We start from the raw sequence: 17,677 nt of genomic DNA on the forward strand, positions 1-17,677 counted from the left end.
GTAAGAAGTAGGCAGTGTATGATTTTTACCGTTGAATGAACATAGTACATGTGGTTGAATTTTCCAGTTTAGTGTTTATTCATTCATTTAGCACATATTTTTTCGAGTGCTTCTCTGTGCCAAGTTCTATTCTAGGCATTGTAGATACATCAGGGAACAAAACAAACAAAAATTCTAGTTTTATGGACTTGCATTCTAGTTTAGCAGTGTACTTAAATATTTCTTAAGTATTTTATTTGCTTATTGAATGCAGCATTGCTGAGGAATTTTAAAGATTAATTATAAAACAACAGCAACAATAAAAAATTTACTAAACTGAATAGATTGCTGGATCCATAATGTGAAGAGAAGTTTTAGTTAATGAATATTATAAATTAGTTTGACCATACTGACCATTTCTATCAAACCTATTTATTAAAAATACAATGCTTTTTTCATTTCAAATTATTAAATTTTTATACTAAAAGGAAAGAAAAGTTTTACTTAGAAAAATGAAGCATACATTTTTATGCATAAAGGAAATTAGTTTTAGTAAAGTTTACTTTATTAAAGAAATAGCTGAAAAAAATGGCTTTGACTCTTTGGAATATTATTCCATATGGATTTTTATTAAGAGTTCTAAGTAACTTATAAACTCTGGTAATTGGGCCCCTGGGATTCTCTAAAGACTGGTATCCAAACTCAGAGCTTTTTCCTCTCTCCCCTCTAGAACACAGCACTCTCTGCTTTGCTTACTGTATGTAATTCTGCGGGTGAAGCTTTGGATATTGGACAACAAACTGAAATTACTGAAGTTGGGAGTCAGCTTTGGGCTTTTTTAAACAAACAGGTAAGGAAAGCAATTTATTATTTCTTTGAAGACTAATAAAAGAATATTGAACAAAGAATGGTATTAAAATGTTCTTGTAAAGTAAAATTTATCTCCTTTCCCTAAATTTTTAGTAGAACTTGTGCTTAGAATTTATAATTTCTTATTTGTATTCTTTCAGGCTGGTCTCTTTTTCAGTGTGATAGAATTATATTAGCAAAACTCAGTGAAGTGACAGTGACAATCTTTCTACCTACTTTCACGCCTGAGTTGGACTTTTTTTAATATCTTCCCCTAGTAATTGTTTCTGTCCTCTCTTGGATTAATGTAGCCTGTTTCTGTGATTGTAATATCTTTTCTAAAAATCTTTTGGGCAATGGAAAGTGGTGTGGCTTAAAGGTGGAAGGGGCAATGATTAGATGTGGCTAATTTGTAGCCCTCTTTCCTAGCAAAGCCAAGAAGCCAAGTGAGTTAGAATGATATATGTCTACCACATGATTGTAAACTTAACTTCACCAAACCTAAATATGGCATTTGTTTATTTTGACTAAGTAGAAGTAAATGTATGACCTCTGATTGAAGGCAACACCCATATTTTGGGAAATAATAGAGTTTGCAGATGTTTTATCATTAATGTTTATATATGGTTAGATTCCCTACTGTAATATTTTGAACTCAAATGAACTGCTTTCCACAGTGTTGAATGATGCTCACAAATCATTCAGCAAATGTTCATTGAGTATCTCTGTGCTTGATGTATTATGACATAAACAGTAATTATGGAGAAGAGAAATTTTAAAAAGACTAAGGGACATACAAGTTTTCCAGTGGCAAAAAAAAGTAACTAGATCCCCTTTTGAGTTAAATGTGGATTTGAATCATGACTCTGCTTTTTCCTAGCCGTGTCATCTTGAACAAATTATGTAACCTTTCTGACCCTGTTTTCTCATTAGGGTCGCTACAAGTCAGAACTGACTCCACGGCAGTGGGTTTTTTTTTATTGTTGTTAAAGTGTGGGTGATAATGTCTACCTCATGTAGTTGCTGTAAGGCATAAATGAGGTCATAAATATAAAGCACTTACCATATTTCCTGCTGTATAATAAATGCTCAGTAAAAGCTATTATAATACATATTTTTGTGTAATTGAAAATTTTCGCCAAAATTATTTTGTGTTTCGTTTTTAAGGTAACAGGTCAACCTTATGTTCAACAAACATTCAGCCTTTTACTTCCACTATTAGGATTTTTCATTCAAACTCTAGATCCTCAGCTGATAAGTCAGGTAAGAATAGTGAACAAGTTGATACTTTGTTTGCTAAAGAAGTTCTTCAATTGGCGTGACTTAAAATAACTTCCTAGAAACAATCCTTTTTAGTCATTTATTGCTCATTGCTTGTTACCCATTTCTTGTTGAACTGAACATAAGCTTTAAAATTTGGTTGTCTTCTTCAAGGATGTCTCCTCGTTTCTTCTTTCTAGTTTTGTTACTATACTAGGCTGCTAATTCAGCCTTTATATATTCTTCCCTGGCACTCTGATACGGAGCAGTTATAACATCTTTGTTGCTGTTGACTGCCCAAGAAAAATCCCTGTGGTTAGGAGTCACAGCTTACATGCTGAACCTTGCATTCATAGCATTTTCAAAGGCCCTTCAGCAGCTGTGGGAGTGTGGAGTATGACAAACATGGCCTTAAGGATACCCTCACTGTCTCCTTGAAGAAGAAGTTGTTTTGTAAGAGGAGCACTACTGAATTTTCCCTCTGACCCCTGGCTTGTATGGCTGGGACAGTCAGCTTGGGTCATTGTCTGGGGGTTCTCATGGTGGTGCCTTGGTTATGCAATGGAGAGAGCATATGGGAAAGGCTTTCATCTTATCATAAGTGGTGGAGAGGCTTTGGAACAAGTCCATACTGGACAGAATTGATCCCCCAAATCAAGCATGGGCTTAAACTCAGGGTCAGGAAGGAGAAAGAAAACAAAAACAAACTAGTCTTTCCTATTTAGGAAATGATGGAAGAGATGAAGTCCTATCATAGTATGTAGTAGGATTGAGAAAAGTGAAACCAGTAACAGCTTTGTTTTTAGTATCTCTGGTTAATGGTTGTATACATGAAGAAATTAGTATTAATAAATATTTATTAATTAGGTATATTCTTTAGTTATTACTAATGTGTAGCATGGATTACTAATTTATAAAGAACGAAAATACAATAAAATAATTGACTTTTAAATTACACTAAATGCAGTAATTTGAATGTGCTGGTTCTAAAAGCTCTAATTTTTTTTTTTAATTAAATATTAATAATTTTGATATAATGTATTGTTATGGATTGAATTGTGTCCCCCTAAAATGTGTCAACTTGGCTAGGCCTTGATTCCCAGTATTGTGTGATCGTCCACCATTTTGTCATCTGATGTGATTTTCCTGTGTGTTGTAAATCCTACATCTATGATGTTAATGAGGCAGGATTAGAGGTAGTTATGTTGATAAGGCAGGACTCAATCTACAAGATTAGGTTGTGTCTTGAGTCAGTCCCTTGAGATATAAAAGAGAGAAGTGAGCAGAGATGAGAGGGACCTAATCACCAGCAAGAAAGAAGAACCAGGAACATGCATGTCCTTTGGACCCGGAGTCCCTGCAGTTAGAAGCTCCTGGTCCAGGGGAAGATTGATGACAAGAACCTTCCTTCAGAGCCAACAGAGAGAGAAAGCCTTCCCCTGGAGCTGGCACCCCGAATTCAGACCTTTAGCCTCCTAGACTGTGAGAGAATAACTTTCTCTTTGTTAAAGCCATCCACTTATGGTATTTCCGTTACAGCAGCCCTAGATAACTAAGACAGAATTTGGTACCAGGAGAGTGCAGTGCTGCTCTAACAGATACCTAAAATGTGGAAGTGGTTTTGAGACTGTGAATGGTTAGAAGCTGGAAGTTTTAAAGTGCCTAATAGTAGAAGCCCAGATTGCCTTGAAGAGACTATTGGTGGAATTATGGATATCAAAGATAATTCTGTTGCGGACTCAGAAGGAAGTGAGGAGAGCTGTTACGCTGGAGATGGCAGAAGCAGGAGCAGAGAAACGGCAGTAGCAGAACCGGGAGACCAGCACTAGACAGCGCTAGAGCCAACCTGTGGAGTGAGACAGCTGAGTGCCTTCTGGCTGAAGTTTACTGGCAGAGTGGGGTGCTTCCAGGCACTTATCAGTAGAGCTAAAGGGCTTTCCAACACTTGCCCCAGCAGGGAAAGCGAGGCCTGAGGGGCCAAGAGGCCAAGGAACTAGGAAGCAGAAGCTGAAGTGACCAGGAACACAGGAAGCAGAGCTACCTCAGTCTCAAAGGGTAGGGCCATGACCTCTGGGGTCTCAAAGGGTGGAGCTGTGGCCTCTGGGATTTCAAAGGGTGGGGCTGCAACCTCCTAGGTTTCAATGAGTCAGTTCTGGAGTTTGGGGCTGCCTTTCAGGAATGCCAGCAGGATGGGGCCAGATCCACTGCCCAAAGCTGAGGGGGTGGGGCTGCCATGTCCAAGGGGCAGAAGAATGGGGCCTGTTGGAGCTGAAGGGAGTGGAGTTGCTGCTCAGATGGACTAGGAGAATGGGGCCTCCAGAATCCAAGGGAGCATAGTTGCTATTCCAGTAAGCCGGGAAGGTGGAGCTAAAGCCCATGGCCAGGGGGCCTCTCCCTAGAATCCCGAAGAGTGTGGCCCACAGCCAGAGTCTGGAGGGCAGGGCCATTGCCTAAATGGTCTCAGAGAACAGAGGATTATTTTCAGGCTTTGAAAGTGAATGTAATGTAGTCCTGCTGACTTGCTTGGTGCCTGTTATCCCTTCTTTCCCTCCAGTTTCTCCCATTTGTAATGGAAATGTCTAGCATGTGCCTGTTCCACCAATTTTTGTACTTTGGAAGCAGATAACTTGTATTCTAGATTTCACACAGGAAGAGGAATTTTTGGATTTGGGACTTGCAGTTGATTTAAGACTTTTGCAATGATATGATGGGGTGAGTGTGTTTTACATGTGGCAAGGACATGAATTTTGGGGGACCAAAGGGTAGAATGTTATGGATTAAATGTCCCCCAAAAATGTGTGTCAACTTGGCTGGTCCATGACTTCCAGTATTATGTAGTTGTCCACCATTTTATCATCTGATGTGATTATCCTATGTGTTCTAAATCCTACATCTGTGATGTTAATGAGACAGGATTAGAGGCAGTTATGTTAATGAGGCAGGACTCAATCTACAAGATTAGGTTGTATCTTTAGTCAATCTCTTTTGAGATATAAAAGAGAGAAGCGAGCACAGAGACAGGGGGACCTCATTACCACCAAGAATGAAGAACCAGGAGCAGGCACGTCCTTTGGGCCTGAGGTTCCTGCACTGAGAAGCTCCTAGACCAGGGGAAGATTGATGACAAGGACCTTCCCCCAGAGCCAGCAGAGAGAGAGCCTTCCTCTGGAGCCGATGCCCTGAATTTGGACTTCTAGCCTTCTAGACTGTGAGAGAATAAATTTCTTTTTGTTAAAGCCATCCACTTGTGATATTTCTGTTATAGCAGCCCTAGATAACTAAGACATGTACCTACCCAAATAACTAAAATTCTGGAATTTCAACGTAAGTAAATTTTTCAGAGGGAAGATGATCATTTCATAGGTTATTACTCCCTTCATAGAAGACTTCAGCTCAGTATTCCTTTAAATGAGAAATTGGCCTTTTGGTTAAATTTGGCCCTCCTGTTTTCAGCTCAAGAGTTAAGGATCTTTTGTATATATGTAAAGGGCTGTAAAATAAAAAAAAGACTATACAACAGAGAACACGTGCCTGCAAAGCCTACAATATTTAGTGTCTGGCCTTTTACAGAAAGTCTGCCAATCCCTGCTTTAAATAATGAACTCATGACATTTAAAATACAGAATTATTTTTAAAGGTTTGGTATATAAAGGTTTTCAGGAAAACATGCATTTTTTATAGTGGTTGGAGGCAGGAGGGTGTGGTAGGAAGAATGCTGTAATAATTGATTCATTAGATTGTCTTATTCAAATTCCACCTTTGAAGTTTAGGCTTTGTGAAGTATTGGGTTGTGCTGGTTTCTATTCTGTTTTCCCTTTCCACATACCTATCCAAGTCTTAGTCATTGTGTCTATACCAACTACTGTTTATAACTGTGTTTTTGGTGTTCACTTTAGGTGTTAACTTTGCAGACCTCACTACTTAAATTAGAGCCTCCTGACCACACCTGTTTGGCAGTGCTGGATTTTGTATCTTCTCTGGGGAAACTGTTTATACCTCAAGCTATCCAGGTAGTACTCTCTTAACTCTGTTGTTTTGTACACAAAACCTGTAACAATTAGTGATTAAGGAATTTTTAGGCTTTGTATTTGTGAAATTCTGTGGATTGCTGACAATGAAAGTTAGGAAAAAGAAATATAGTTTCTGAAGGGAGGGTGATGACTCTATCAAAATAGGAGCAATTTTCTTTTAGAAAAATATATGGTGACATACAAATAATTTATAAGGTTGGCTGCAGTTTAATATGTGAGACTCCCGTTCCAGTTGAGCTCTAGCACACAGATAAGGAAAGTATGCTTATGTCTTCTGGGGAACAGTATATAAAATAGAAGATTTGGTCATTTATTGAAATTATTTTCTTGGTTTTGTATCCACGAAAGGGAGCCTTTTTTTTTTTAAGACAATATTTTATAAAATGCTGCAAAGTATGTATGAGTGACAAATGGATAGATATATATAAAGGTTTTCTGTAAAGACCTGGTTCCTGTTGGGGAGGAAGGAGATGTCTCTATCATGGAAGAGGCAGTATGCTTCTACTGACTGAATTTTAACAGACATTCAAAGTTCATTTTCCTAAATTGAGAGTTCTGCCTTTACTGTGCTCAAATCCAACAATTCTAGATGGTTGACATTGTTTTTTTAACCTCCTTGGGAAGAGCTGACTGGTGAAAGCCCTTTTATGTAATGGAGCAAACACATGATGGATATCTCAGCCCACGCTGATTTAGATCTTTAAAACCAAAAATTTTCCTTAGAGACTAGTTAGTTTCTGAAGGGCTCTTTTATGAGTGCGTTTGTTCACGAGTCAACAAAACCATCAGCCTGTTTCCATCCGTGTTAAGATTGTTTCATTAGGTAAGTGTAGATTTGACAGCTGCATTTCAACTTGCTTGATGGAAGTATCCAAAGATATTTGCATTTGGGCTATCTTTTTTTTTTATTTTTGCATAATATAATTCCAAACTGCTGCTTTATTTATGCATAGCTAACAGACCCTGAATGACCCCAGAAGCTGTGGAACAAATGTTTTTATTAGCAGAAATTACCATGCTGTGATGGTTAAGATTATGTGTCAGCTTGGCTGGGCCATGATTCTCAGTGTTTACATGTGATCACTCCTATATGAGGGAATCTGCTGTGAGTAGCCAGTCAGTTGAAAGGGCATTTCCTTGGGGGTGTGGCCTGCATCCAGATATAAGCAGGCGTTCTCGCTTTTTTGCTTGCTCTGGATCCTGCGGCTGCCTCCTGTTTGTCTGACCTCTGGTTCTTGGGACTTGAGCTACCAACTTACCTGCCGATCTTGGGATTCGTTGATCTTCACAGCCTGTGAGCAGGAGCCCTGCTCTCCAACCTGCCCATCTTGGGTTTGCTAGCTCCTGCAGCTACGTAAATAAGGAGAAGCCTTGCAGTCTTGCATGCCAATCTTGGGATTCATCAATCTTCACAGCCTGTGAGCAAGAGCCCTGCTTTCTGACCTGCTGATCTTGGGTTCGCCAGCCCCTGCAGTTACATGAATCGAGAGAGGCCTCTATCCTGATCCACAGACTTGGGACATTCCAGCCTCTACAATCATGTCAGCCATTTCCTTGATATAAATCTCTCTATATATACACATTTGCACACTCTGCTGGTTTTGCTTCTCTAGAGAACCCGGCCTAAGACAAATGCTTAGCCTTATATATGCCTGGGGTGAGGTCAGAGCTGAAGAAATAATTGGGAATCATCAGCACATAGGATGCATTTAAAGCCATGAGATTAATTCATTTATTCACTCTAGAAAATTTACTGAGTTCCTGCTATGTGTCAGGCACTGTTTTCATCACTGGGGATTCAATAATGAATAAAGCTAATAAATGTCCACCCCTAGCTTATTGAGAGGCAACAGCCAGTAAAGTGATATATGTAGTGTATTAAATAGTGGTAAGTGCTATGGAGAAAAATACAGCAGGGAAGGGGGACAGGGAATATACACGAGCGTATAGTTTTAAATGGTATATAGTTGGTAAAGTCCTCACTGAGGTGACAAGCGAGTACAAACCTGAAGGAAAGAGAGCCATTTAGGTATCAAGGGGAAGTCTTTTGAACAGGGGAAACAGCAAGTACAAAGCCTCAAAATGGGAGCATGTCTGATATATTCAGGGAAGCCAGTATGGCTAACTCAGAAGTAGTGTTTTTTGGCCTGAATAACTGGAAGGATGGAGTTGCCATTAAGTGAGATGGAGAAGACTGAGGGAATTATGATTGACTGGGAGGAGAGTTCAGGGGTCTAGTTTTGGACACACAATTTGAGGTATCTTTTTGTGATTCAAGTGGTGATGTCAAGTAGGCATTTGGATATACAAATCTAGAATGCAGGGGAAGTGGCCCAGGCTGGATATAAATTTGGGAAGTCATCGGCATAGAGATGTTTTTTAAAGCCATGAGACTAGATGAGATGGCCAGGGCAGTATTTTAGACAAGAGGTCCAAGGACTTAACCCTGAGGCATGACAGTGTTGAGAAGTTGAAGAGTTAATGATGGGCAGAGCCTGTGAAGGTGTGGCCAGTCATAAAGGAAAACCATAAAAGTGGTTTTCTGGTGACGCGAAAGTTTTTCAAGGAAGGGGAGTAATGGACCTTCTCAAATATACTTGAGGGGTCTAGTAAGAAGTAGATTGAGACTTGACCCTTGACCACTGGATCTGGCAAGGCGGTGATGATCACTGAGTGACAGCATCTAGAGAATAGGGAGGGGTGGGAGAGAAGAACCCAGATCCTTCCCTGAGATTGGTTCCCTGAGATTGGTCCACATTAAGAGGATGGGTGCGAAAGGAAAAGCTAGCTGAGGTGGTCTATGCTAAGAAATTTGGAAGATAGCTACCTGGCCAACAGACTGGAAGAGATCCATTATTTGTACCCATTCCAAAAAAAGGTGATCCAACCAAATGCAGAAATTACTATACAACATCATTACTATCAATCATACACAAGTAACATTTTGCGGAAGTTCAAAAGCAGTTGCAGCAGAACATTGACAGAGAACTACAAAAAATTCAGGTGGATTCAGAAAGAGGCCATGTAGCAAGGGATATAATTGGCTGATGTCAGATGGATCCTGGCTGAAAGCAGAGAATACCAGAAGATGTTTACATGTGTTTTATTGACTATGCAAAGGCATTCAACTGTGTGGATCATAACAAATTATGGATAACATTGCGAAGAATGAGAATTCCAGAACACTCATTACTCATGAGGAACCTATACATAGACCAAGACAGTCATTCAAACAGAACAAGGGGATACTGCATGGTTTAGTCAGGAAAGGTGTGCATCAGGGTTGTATCCTTTCACCATACTTATTCAGTCTGTATGCTGAGCAAATAACCCAAGCAGCTGTACTGTATGAAGAAGAACAGGGCATCAGGATTGGAGGAAGACTCATTAACAACCTATGATAAAATATGCAGATGACACAACCTTGCTTGTTGAAAGTGAAGAGGACTTGAAGCACTTACTGATGAAGATCAAAGACCACAGCCTTCAGTATGGATTACACCTCAATGTAAAGAAAATAAAAATCCTCATAACTGGACCAATAAGCAACATCATGATAAACGGAGAAAAGACTGAAGTTGTCAAGGATTTCATTTTACTTGGGTCCACAATCAACATCCATGGAAGCGGCAGTCAAGAAATCAAGCATTGCATTGGGCAAATCTGCTGCAAAAGACCTCTTTCAAGTATTAACAAGCAAAGATGTCACCTTGAAGAATAAGGTGCGCCTGACCCAAGCCATGGTGTTTTCAATCACCTCGTATTCATGGAAAAGCTGGACAGTGAATAAGGAAGACCAAAGAAGAACTGACACCTTTGAATTTCGGTGTTGGCAAAGAATACTGAATATACCATGGGCTTCCAAAAGAACGAACAAATCTGTCTTGGAAGAAATACAGTCAGATGCTTCTTAGAAACAAGGATGGCGAGACTACAACTCTCATACTTTGGACCTGTTATGAGGAGGGATCAGTCCCTGGCAAAGGACATCATGCTTGGCAGAGGGTCAGCGAAAAAGAGGAAGACCCTCAAAGAGATAGACTGACACAGTGGCTGCATCAGTGGGCTCAAGCATAACAATGATTGTGAGGATGGTACAGGACTGGGCAGTGTTTCATTCTGTTGTACATAGGGTTGCTATGAATCAGAACCAACTCAATGGCACCTAACAAGCTGAGGTGGTGGAGTCTGGATGAAAAATACTAACAGTAGGCATAAAAGGCTGAGTGTCTTTTGAATGTAAAATTGATCTATTACCTTAAATAAGAACAACAACAGAATAACAAAAGAAGCCTGTAGTGGCCAGAGAGGACAGAGTAAGAACTGGAGTGTGTGACATCAGTAAACAGAGAAGGGAAATGTAACAAGAAGTTAATCATACTGCTCCTTTGTTGTTTGTTTTTCATTCATATTCTTTAACTCCAGGTGCATTCATATCCTTTAACTCCAGCTGGTAGCTCCCTAGAAACGACTGGGCCATGATTCCTGGGCCTGTCTCAGCAAATTCCTATGCTATATGTTCAGTGGGACAGAATCCCAGAACTCAACAACATTCAGCATATTTATTGAATGTATCTTAGTGGGGTTTCTTTTTCTGTATTTACTAAGCATTGGTTCTCTTTTTTAGGACAAGATCCTGCCCAACCTATCTTGTATTTTTGCTTTACTGCTAGCTGACAGGAACTGGCTGCTAGAACAGCACACCTTGGAGGCGTTTACTCTGTTTGCTGAGGTGCGTGTAGGACCAGTCCATCACGATTCCAAAAACATTTATTGAGCCGCTTTTATATTTGTAGAATTTTTTAGCTGGAAGGAATATTTTTGTTGTTAGGTGATGTCAGGTTGATTTTCGACTCATAATGACAGACACATATGTGACAGAGCAGAACTGTCTCATAGGTTTTTCTAGGTTGTAATCTTTATGAGAGCAGATCGCTCTTATAAAGCGCAGGTCTTTTTCCTGAGGAGCCACTGGGTGGGTTTGAACCAACCTTTATGTTAGCAACTGAACACTTAACCGTTTGCGCCACCTGGGCTCCCTGAAGGAAACATTATTAATCATCCATTTTACAGGAAATAAACGAAATGACTTCCTAAGGTCCTCTGGTTAGCAAGGCATTCAAACTAGGTCTATTATTAGCTCTGTCTTCCAGATAGCATTTCTAGGTTGAGTGATAATACATTACATCTTGAACCTATCGTTTAGGTTGACAAAACCTGACCCTGTTAATTCGGTTCTGCAGAGAAGGTACCTGGCATGGGTGCTCCTTCAGTCTTACTCATTACTGTGCGTTTGTGCCATTGGTTGTGAGGGGTGCAGAGGAATAAGTATGACTGACCCAGAGTAACTGAAGCTCACACCCTACACGTGTACATAAGTTAATACTGTGTTCTCCTAAGGCACCCTGGAAAACCATGAGCTTATCTTCTCTTGACCCTCTGGCACTAAGTACTTCCTTTTAAAATGCATTTTTGGTTAAGGTGGCTCTTAAACTCACTTATTTGCCTTTGCAAATTGTTGAAATGTATCAAAATTAGTCTTGCTTATCAATCTTTTAATAGGGAACAAATCATGAAGAAATAGTTCCACAGTGCCTCAGTTCTGAAGAAACTAAGAACAAAGTTGTATCCTTTCTGGAAAAGGTATTTATTTAGAATCAAGATAGTAATTTTTTTTTTTTTTTTCAAAATTATATACTCGTTACCAACTTGAATGTCTTCTTAGTTTAAACTTTTCACAGTGGTGACACTGAATGTTGTTAAGTTGAGACATATTATAAGTTGCAGACATAAAACACTGAGGACCCAGGCGGTGGGATGACTAACGTGGAAAACACTGTACTTGAGGATGCCTAAACTGTTACGAATCATAACTACACATGTAGAATAGGAGGCCCGAGAGCAGCACCTGTTTATACTGTCTCAGATATCATTTAGGCATGGCTTTTCTATACTGATTGAGACCAAAATCTTTTTCAAGACCATGACATTTTTTTAAAAGCCATTTTTATAGTTGGAAACAAAATATTGAATAGCTTAGCTCCCTTGTTTGTACATATTTTGAAATTTATGGGTTATAATGTTAGGTAAGTTAAGGGTTAATTTAAAACTACTGATAGAACTTTTACACCACAGATTTGGAACACCAGGAGAAAATGAATTATGGTTAAAAATACTTCATTTCTTTGTTTTTATAATATCCCTATCATTAAACTGGGCTACATTAAAAAACAATGGACTGATCAAATCCAACACACTTAATACATATTGTATTAAATGTATTATATAAGTATATATATGTACATATAAGCCAAATTTAAGTGTGTGTGTGTGTCTGTACGTTGCCAGTTTCTTAGAGTTCGGCAGACTGTCATTTTTCCCTGGTAAGAGGACTCTACAGCAGTTCTGTAGGGGAAGAGAGCACTGCAGAGTGATTTTATCCAAATTACACTGATAAGCAGCATTTAATAGTAATGACCTCCAAAGTTACCAGTAAGTCCAACTAACTTCCAGACAGTTTGATTCAACAGGCTAAGAGAATTGCTTAACACTCAGAACTTACAAACACACACACAACAAATTATTTGGCCTTTTCATTTTCTGAACATCACACCATTTGAAATCTAACAGAGAACATGCATGCTGTTTACTTGGTTTTGTGGTCTGTGGCAGACTGGGCTTATAGATGAAACTGACGCCGCCAGAGTGGAACGTGTGAAACAAGAGAGAGGTATTTTCTCGGAGCCCTTTGTTAAGGTGACTGCAGAAGAAGCAAGGTGGTCGTCTTTACAGGTAGGGAGGGGCTTCTTTTCAGTATGGATCAAACTTTAGTAAGGGGGAAATTCTGCCCTTCTTACTTAGTGATAATGAAAACAGAAATTAGCGTGGTCTTGGCCTCATATTGACTTTCTAAGAAAGAAATCAAATACAAAGAACAGAGGTGGGGCTATCAAAACAATAAGTTTTGAAGATCACACCAAATATAACCTGAAGACAACTTTCATTTGTAGTAATCTTTGTGGAAGTTATATTGTACCAATGAGTGAGTAGTTTCTGAATCACAGAAAAAAAATCCATGAACTTATCTTCTGAACTGTTAATTTGATGCCTTGCCTCATGCATTATCAACCTATTAAAAGGCAGAAATCTGACACTGCTAAGGATAAGCAAAATATTGTTTTGAACACTAACAGTATATTTGAAATAGTAATCCATGAAAAGAGCAATGTTTTGAGACGTTTTAGTCACAATTCTTACAAAAAGAAAACTTTAAATGTGTATCAGTAGTAACTTGTTTAAGACATGTAACTTTTATGCCTGCAATCTGTAAAGTTAAAGATAGCACAGTAGGGCCAGACTCACTGTTGTACGCTACATAGTTTCCTAGGCCCTGGGCACTAAATGGTAGAGAGTAGCACCCAAATCACCAACAAACCAAAAAATGCTTTCACATGGTTTTCCAGATGACGCGAGGAGCTTGCCCTTTTGGAGAAGCGATGGACTAGTCTACAAACTTTTTTTTACAGTTTTAGAAGTTGTTCTAATAAGCTTTCCTGTAGTCCAAAAGGAAGGTTCTTTATTGTGGCTGTTATGGCATTACCTGTCACACATTTTCCTCCTTTTGCAGCCATGTGCAAAAAGAGCCCGTCACGAGCCCCCCTTAGAAGAGGAGTACAGAGCAGCAGTACAAACAGCAGCTGGAGCCTTGGAGGCAATTGAGTTATTACTCCAGAAGTCTCCTGCACCAGACTGGCTGCTGATGAAAATGGAGGTGCTCCAGGGAAAGATTCAGAAGCTAAAACGCTGTTCACTCTAGGGTGGAGACTCGGAGGATTGGACCTTATTATCACGAGACATAAGTGGGCATGTGCTGCACTGTCAACCTACGGTGTAGTGTGTCAATCAAACTAATGATGTAATTAGTATGTCTGTGTATTTTCTAACACATAAAACAGCTTTTGTAAAGTTGAATCTAGTGAAAATAGTCTTTATTGGACATTTAGAGAACAGGATAGTTGGGGATATTTCTCACTGAGAACTTTGGTACAACGTAATACAAGTCGAATGGTCAGTAACTGCCCAGGTCCAAACAGGACCATTCACTCAGATAGATAGTATGACTGTAAACAAATAAATAAGCTGCCTAAGGAAGCCTTAATCATTTAAAATCATTTATATACTTTATAGATAATTTTCTCCAGTACATCATATTCCATAATACAGCTTACTGTCACAGCAACCGGCCTCAGTCAAGTGTACTTGGCCTCTCCCACCTAGAAACCAGCATTGAGGTGCTGCCCCTCAGGCTTTCAGCCGCCCCACCACTTGATGTCTCACATTTCAGTTGGCACAGATGGGAAGAGAGCTCCTGGTATAGGAAAAACAGGCTGTTCTGGGTCTTCTTGTCCTCAGAGCCTGCTTTCGAGGTATTAATTTGATTAAAGGAGAAAAAAAAAGGAATCTTTTTTCCTAAAGTTTAATTCATACCCGTTGTCACCAGCTATTATCTTCCCAGTTCAGCTCCCCTTCTTCTCCCCAGCCACCAGCCTCTCCCTGCAACAAAAGCACACCAAGAGCAACCCACTAAAAAATCATGTATCAGGAACTAAAGTGTAAAAGGGCAAAAAATAATACTTGTGAGGAGTGTGCTCCTTAGTTCAGTCAGATATACGAGACCAAACGGGCAGCTCCTGCCCAGAGGCAGGATGAGAAGGCAGGAAGGGGCAGGATGTGGTCAAATGGACAGAGGAAACCCGGGGTGGCAAGGGGGAAGGTGCTGTCACGTTGTGGGAATTTCAACAGTGTCATAAAACAATACGTGTATAAATTCTTGAATGAGAAATTAACTTGAGCTATAAACTTTCACCTAAAGCACACTTAAAAAAGAAAAGTAAAAGGGGCCTATGACTTGTAGGAACTAAAGAGCGAAAGGGGCCTATCATTTTCTTTTGATGCCAGAATTCGTTTCTCATGCTAAGTAAAATAAAAGAGGAGAGATTACTTTAGTTCCAATATTACAAAACCAGATGATGGGAAAATAAATTTTCAAGGATCATATATAATCCAATAAAATCAGTTTGATGACACCATATTCTTGGTTAACCTCTTTTCATCCAAATAATAAGGTTATTCATGTTAACAAGTGGACCATTAAACACTTAGCCTGAGCATCACTATAGTTTTCTGGGGAAGGAAAGATACCATTTATAGGAACTGGTATCATTTTATGCTTGATTTGACCATTTTAATCAATTAAATAGATTGATCTTTACCCTCACTAGGGAAACAACATGCTCATTAAAGATGGGATAGTACAACTGAGACCTATGAGGGACATCCTTAAACTAGTAGCACAATTTACTAATCCTCACCTCAGTAATTTCTGCCGCAGCAAATTTTGAGGAAAACTGCATCACTGGTGAGATATCATCCTGGTTGGGAACCATCATTTCTGTCCTTAGTTCAGGTAAAATAAGAAAAGCAGCTGAAGGTTTAATTTCTGGGATCATATCAGCAAACCAGTCCAACTCAGGATCTTGTACTGGCTTCTTCTTTACTTGAATGGTAAACTCCTCTCCTAAACCAAGTTCTGATGGAACCTTGAGCAGCCTTTCTTGTGATGACACTTTTGGTGGCTTGATGTGGTTTGGGTCATCCTCACTTTCTACAAGCCTGGTCTTTGGGGAGGGGCTTGATTTCAAAGGCCCAGACTCCTCAGTGGACGGAAGCACAGCAGGAATGGGCTTCTGCTTCCCCAAGCTAACAGGTATGGCAGCAGGGACTCCGCCTCCAAGGTTTATTTTAGTATCTAAGTTGCTGGGCTGAAAGTCATCCCAAGACTCCTCCTTCATAGTGAATGGAGACTCGGCAGCATCACATGGCTCTCTAGGCCAAATCTGTATGTTGACAGTTTTGTTGTCAGGCTCCTCAGGCTCGCTCCAATCAGGCCACTCTTCAGACTTTTTGGAATTTAATGGGAAGTTTTCACTGTCCTCTGAAGTATTTTTCACATCTGAGATTCCATTCATGGCAAATTTAACAGGCTGAGAAAACTGATCACCTATGGAATATGTACAATAATTATTCTTGTAACATGTTGGTTAAGAGCAAGCAATACATTTAGGGGAAGGTTAGCAGTAACCCAAGCTAAAGAAATAAATGGAGCTAATTACTTGGAAATATCCATGCACACTTAACTGCAGAAAAGATGTCCCAGCAGAATATTACCAACATCAGAAATGTCAGGGGAAGTCATCCAAATACTTAAATGTAACCCAATGGAAGCATACCAAGTAGCAACTAACTGGAGCACCCAATCCTTCACTAAATATTCACACAGTGTTTACTGTCTATAAACAAATATACCAATGCTCTAAGCCAGGCACTATTTCCCTCAAGATGTTAATTACATGCACACTGAAAAAGCGTGTGCTCAAATAAGCTTGCCTTCCCTAACACACCCTAGTTTTAAAGAGACTTCCTTAAGTGTAACCACGGCACTATGAAATCTTGTCTAACGTGTTGTGAAGCTCTACTGCTAACACCTCCGCAGGCTGCTTAACCACAGAACTCTTCACCCATACCTACTAACATCCTCCACAACTACTGTTCCTTGGTATGATCTGGAACATGCTGCACTAAGGCATCAAAAGTCCCAAAGTAGAGAATCTGGTGTAAAAAGAATTCAAGTGGTGTCAATAGGCTCTTCTCACCAGTTATGGGGAAAAAGTAGGTATACAGGCAGTCCCCGGGTCACAAATGTCCAACTTATGTACAACCTGTAGTTACGAACCAACCCCCGTAAAGCCTATTATGTTAAAAATCCAAGGTACATACAGTCGTTAGTAATCAACAGGCACTAGCCTATCAAAACCTTATCACTATAATATTATGTTAAAGATGTTTTAGTGTAGCTGAAGTATTTAATTTTTTTATGCATAGAAAGGTACACTATGTACTATATACACTATGTACTATATACTAAGACAAACATCTGACTGACATTAGACACAAACCACACCTAACTGTTCCGACTTATACAATTTCAACTTAAAGACAGACTTAGGAACAGAAGTCATTCGTAATTCGGGGACTGCCTGTATACCTAATAGTCCAGGGCAACAAAATGAGCCCAATGCTGACTACACGATCATATACAGTAAAACCTGCAAAAGCCAGAACGTGTGTAAGGCGGAAACCCGTCAGAGAAGGAAAACTAAAATATTTTCCACTAATAGAGAACAACAGGAAAGTAGTAAGACTACACCCTGTCAAAGGCAGAAAACTTGCGAGACCCAGAAAACAAGGCAGTCCCATTGAGTTCCGGCTCTCACAGGTTTCACTGTATAATAAAATTTAAGTATCAAAATTCCCAAAATGGCCTTAACTTTCAGAATTTACATTTATCATTCTCAACAAAGCATTCATCCAAGCAATAGAAAAGCTATATAAATTTAATTATTTTTATCCTTCTGTAAAAGAGTGTTGTAGTAATCGCGCTGTATGTGCTTGTGCTGCTGATGGGCATGTTGCCAGAAAAGAAACATTTAGGGAATAGG

General features: G+C 39.5%; 2 protein-coding genes across 5 annotated transcripts in view; one reads left to right on the plus strand and one right to left on the minus strand.

Moving 5' to 3' along the window:
• FIRRM (FIGNL1 interacting regulator of recombination and mitosis) overlaps nt 1-13,943 on the plus strand; it is a 51,716-nt gene extending 37,773 nt beyond the window's left edge. For both annotated transcript variants that reach the window (XM_004384127.2, XM_023738444.1), the window contains exons 18-24: nt 710-829; nt 1,996-2,091; nt 5,985-6,098; nt 10,747-10,851; nt 11,682-11,762; nt 12,792-12,911; nt 13,747-13,943. In XM_004384127.2, coding sequence (XP_004384184.1) covers nt 710-829; nt 1,996-2,091; nt 5,985-6,098; nt 10,747-10,851; nt 11,682-11,762; nt 12,792-12,911; nt 13,747-13,935 — 825 coding nt within the window. In that variant the 3' untranslated portion in view covers nt 13,936-13,943. The remainder of the gene's footprint in view (nt 1-709; nt 830-1,995; nt 2,092-5,984; nt 6,099-10,746; nt 10,852-11,681; nt 11,763-12,791; nt 12,912-13,746) is intronic.
• Nucleotides 13,944-14,458: 515 nt separating this feature from the next.
• Nucleotides 14,459-17,677, minus strand: part of SCYL3 (SCY1 like pseudokinase 3) — a 63,448-nt gene continuing 60,229 nt past the window's right edge. For all 3 annotated transcript variants that reach the window (XM_004384097.2, XM_023738445.1, XM_023738446.1), the window contains 2 exons: nt 15,491-16,179; nt 14,459-14,672 (listed from right to left, as the gene is read on the minus strand). In XM_004384097.2, the coding sequence (XP_004384154.1) occupies nt 14,613-14,672; nt 15,491-16,179 (749 nt within the window). In that variant the 3' untranslated portion in view covers nt 14,459-14,612. The remainder of the gene's footprint in view (nt 14,673-15,490; nt 16,180-17,677) is intronic.

The sequence above is a fragment of the Trichechus manatus genome, unplaced genomic scaffold (genome assembly GCF_000243295.1).
Source record: "Trichechus manatus latirostris isolate Lorelei unplaced genomic scaffold, TriManLat1.0 scaffold00117, whole genome shotgun sequence".
NCBI lineage: Eukaryota > Metazoa > Chordata > Mammalia > Sirenia > Trichechidae > Trichechus > Trichechus manatus.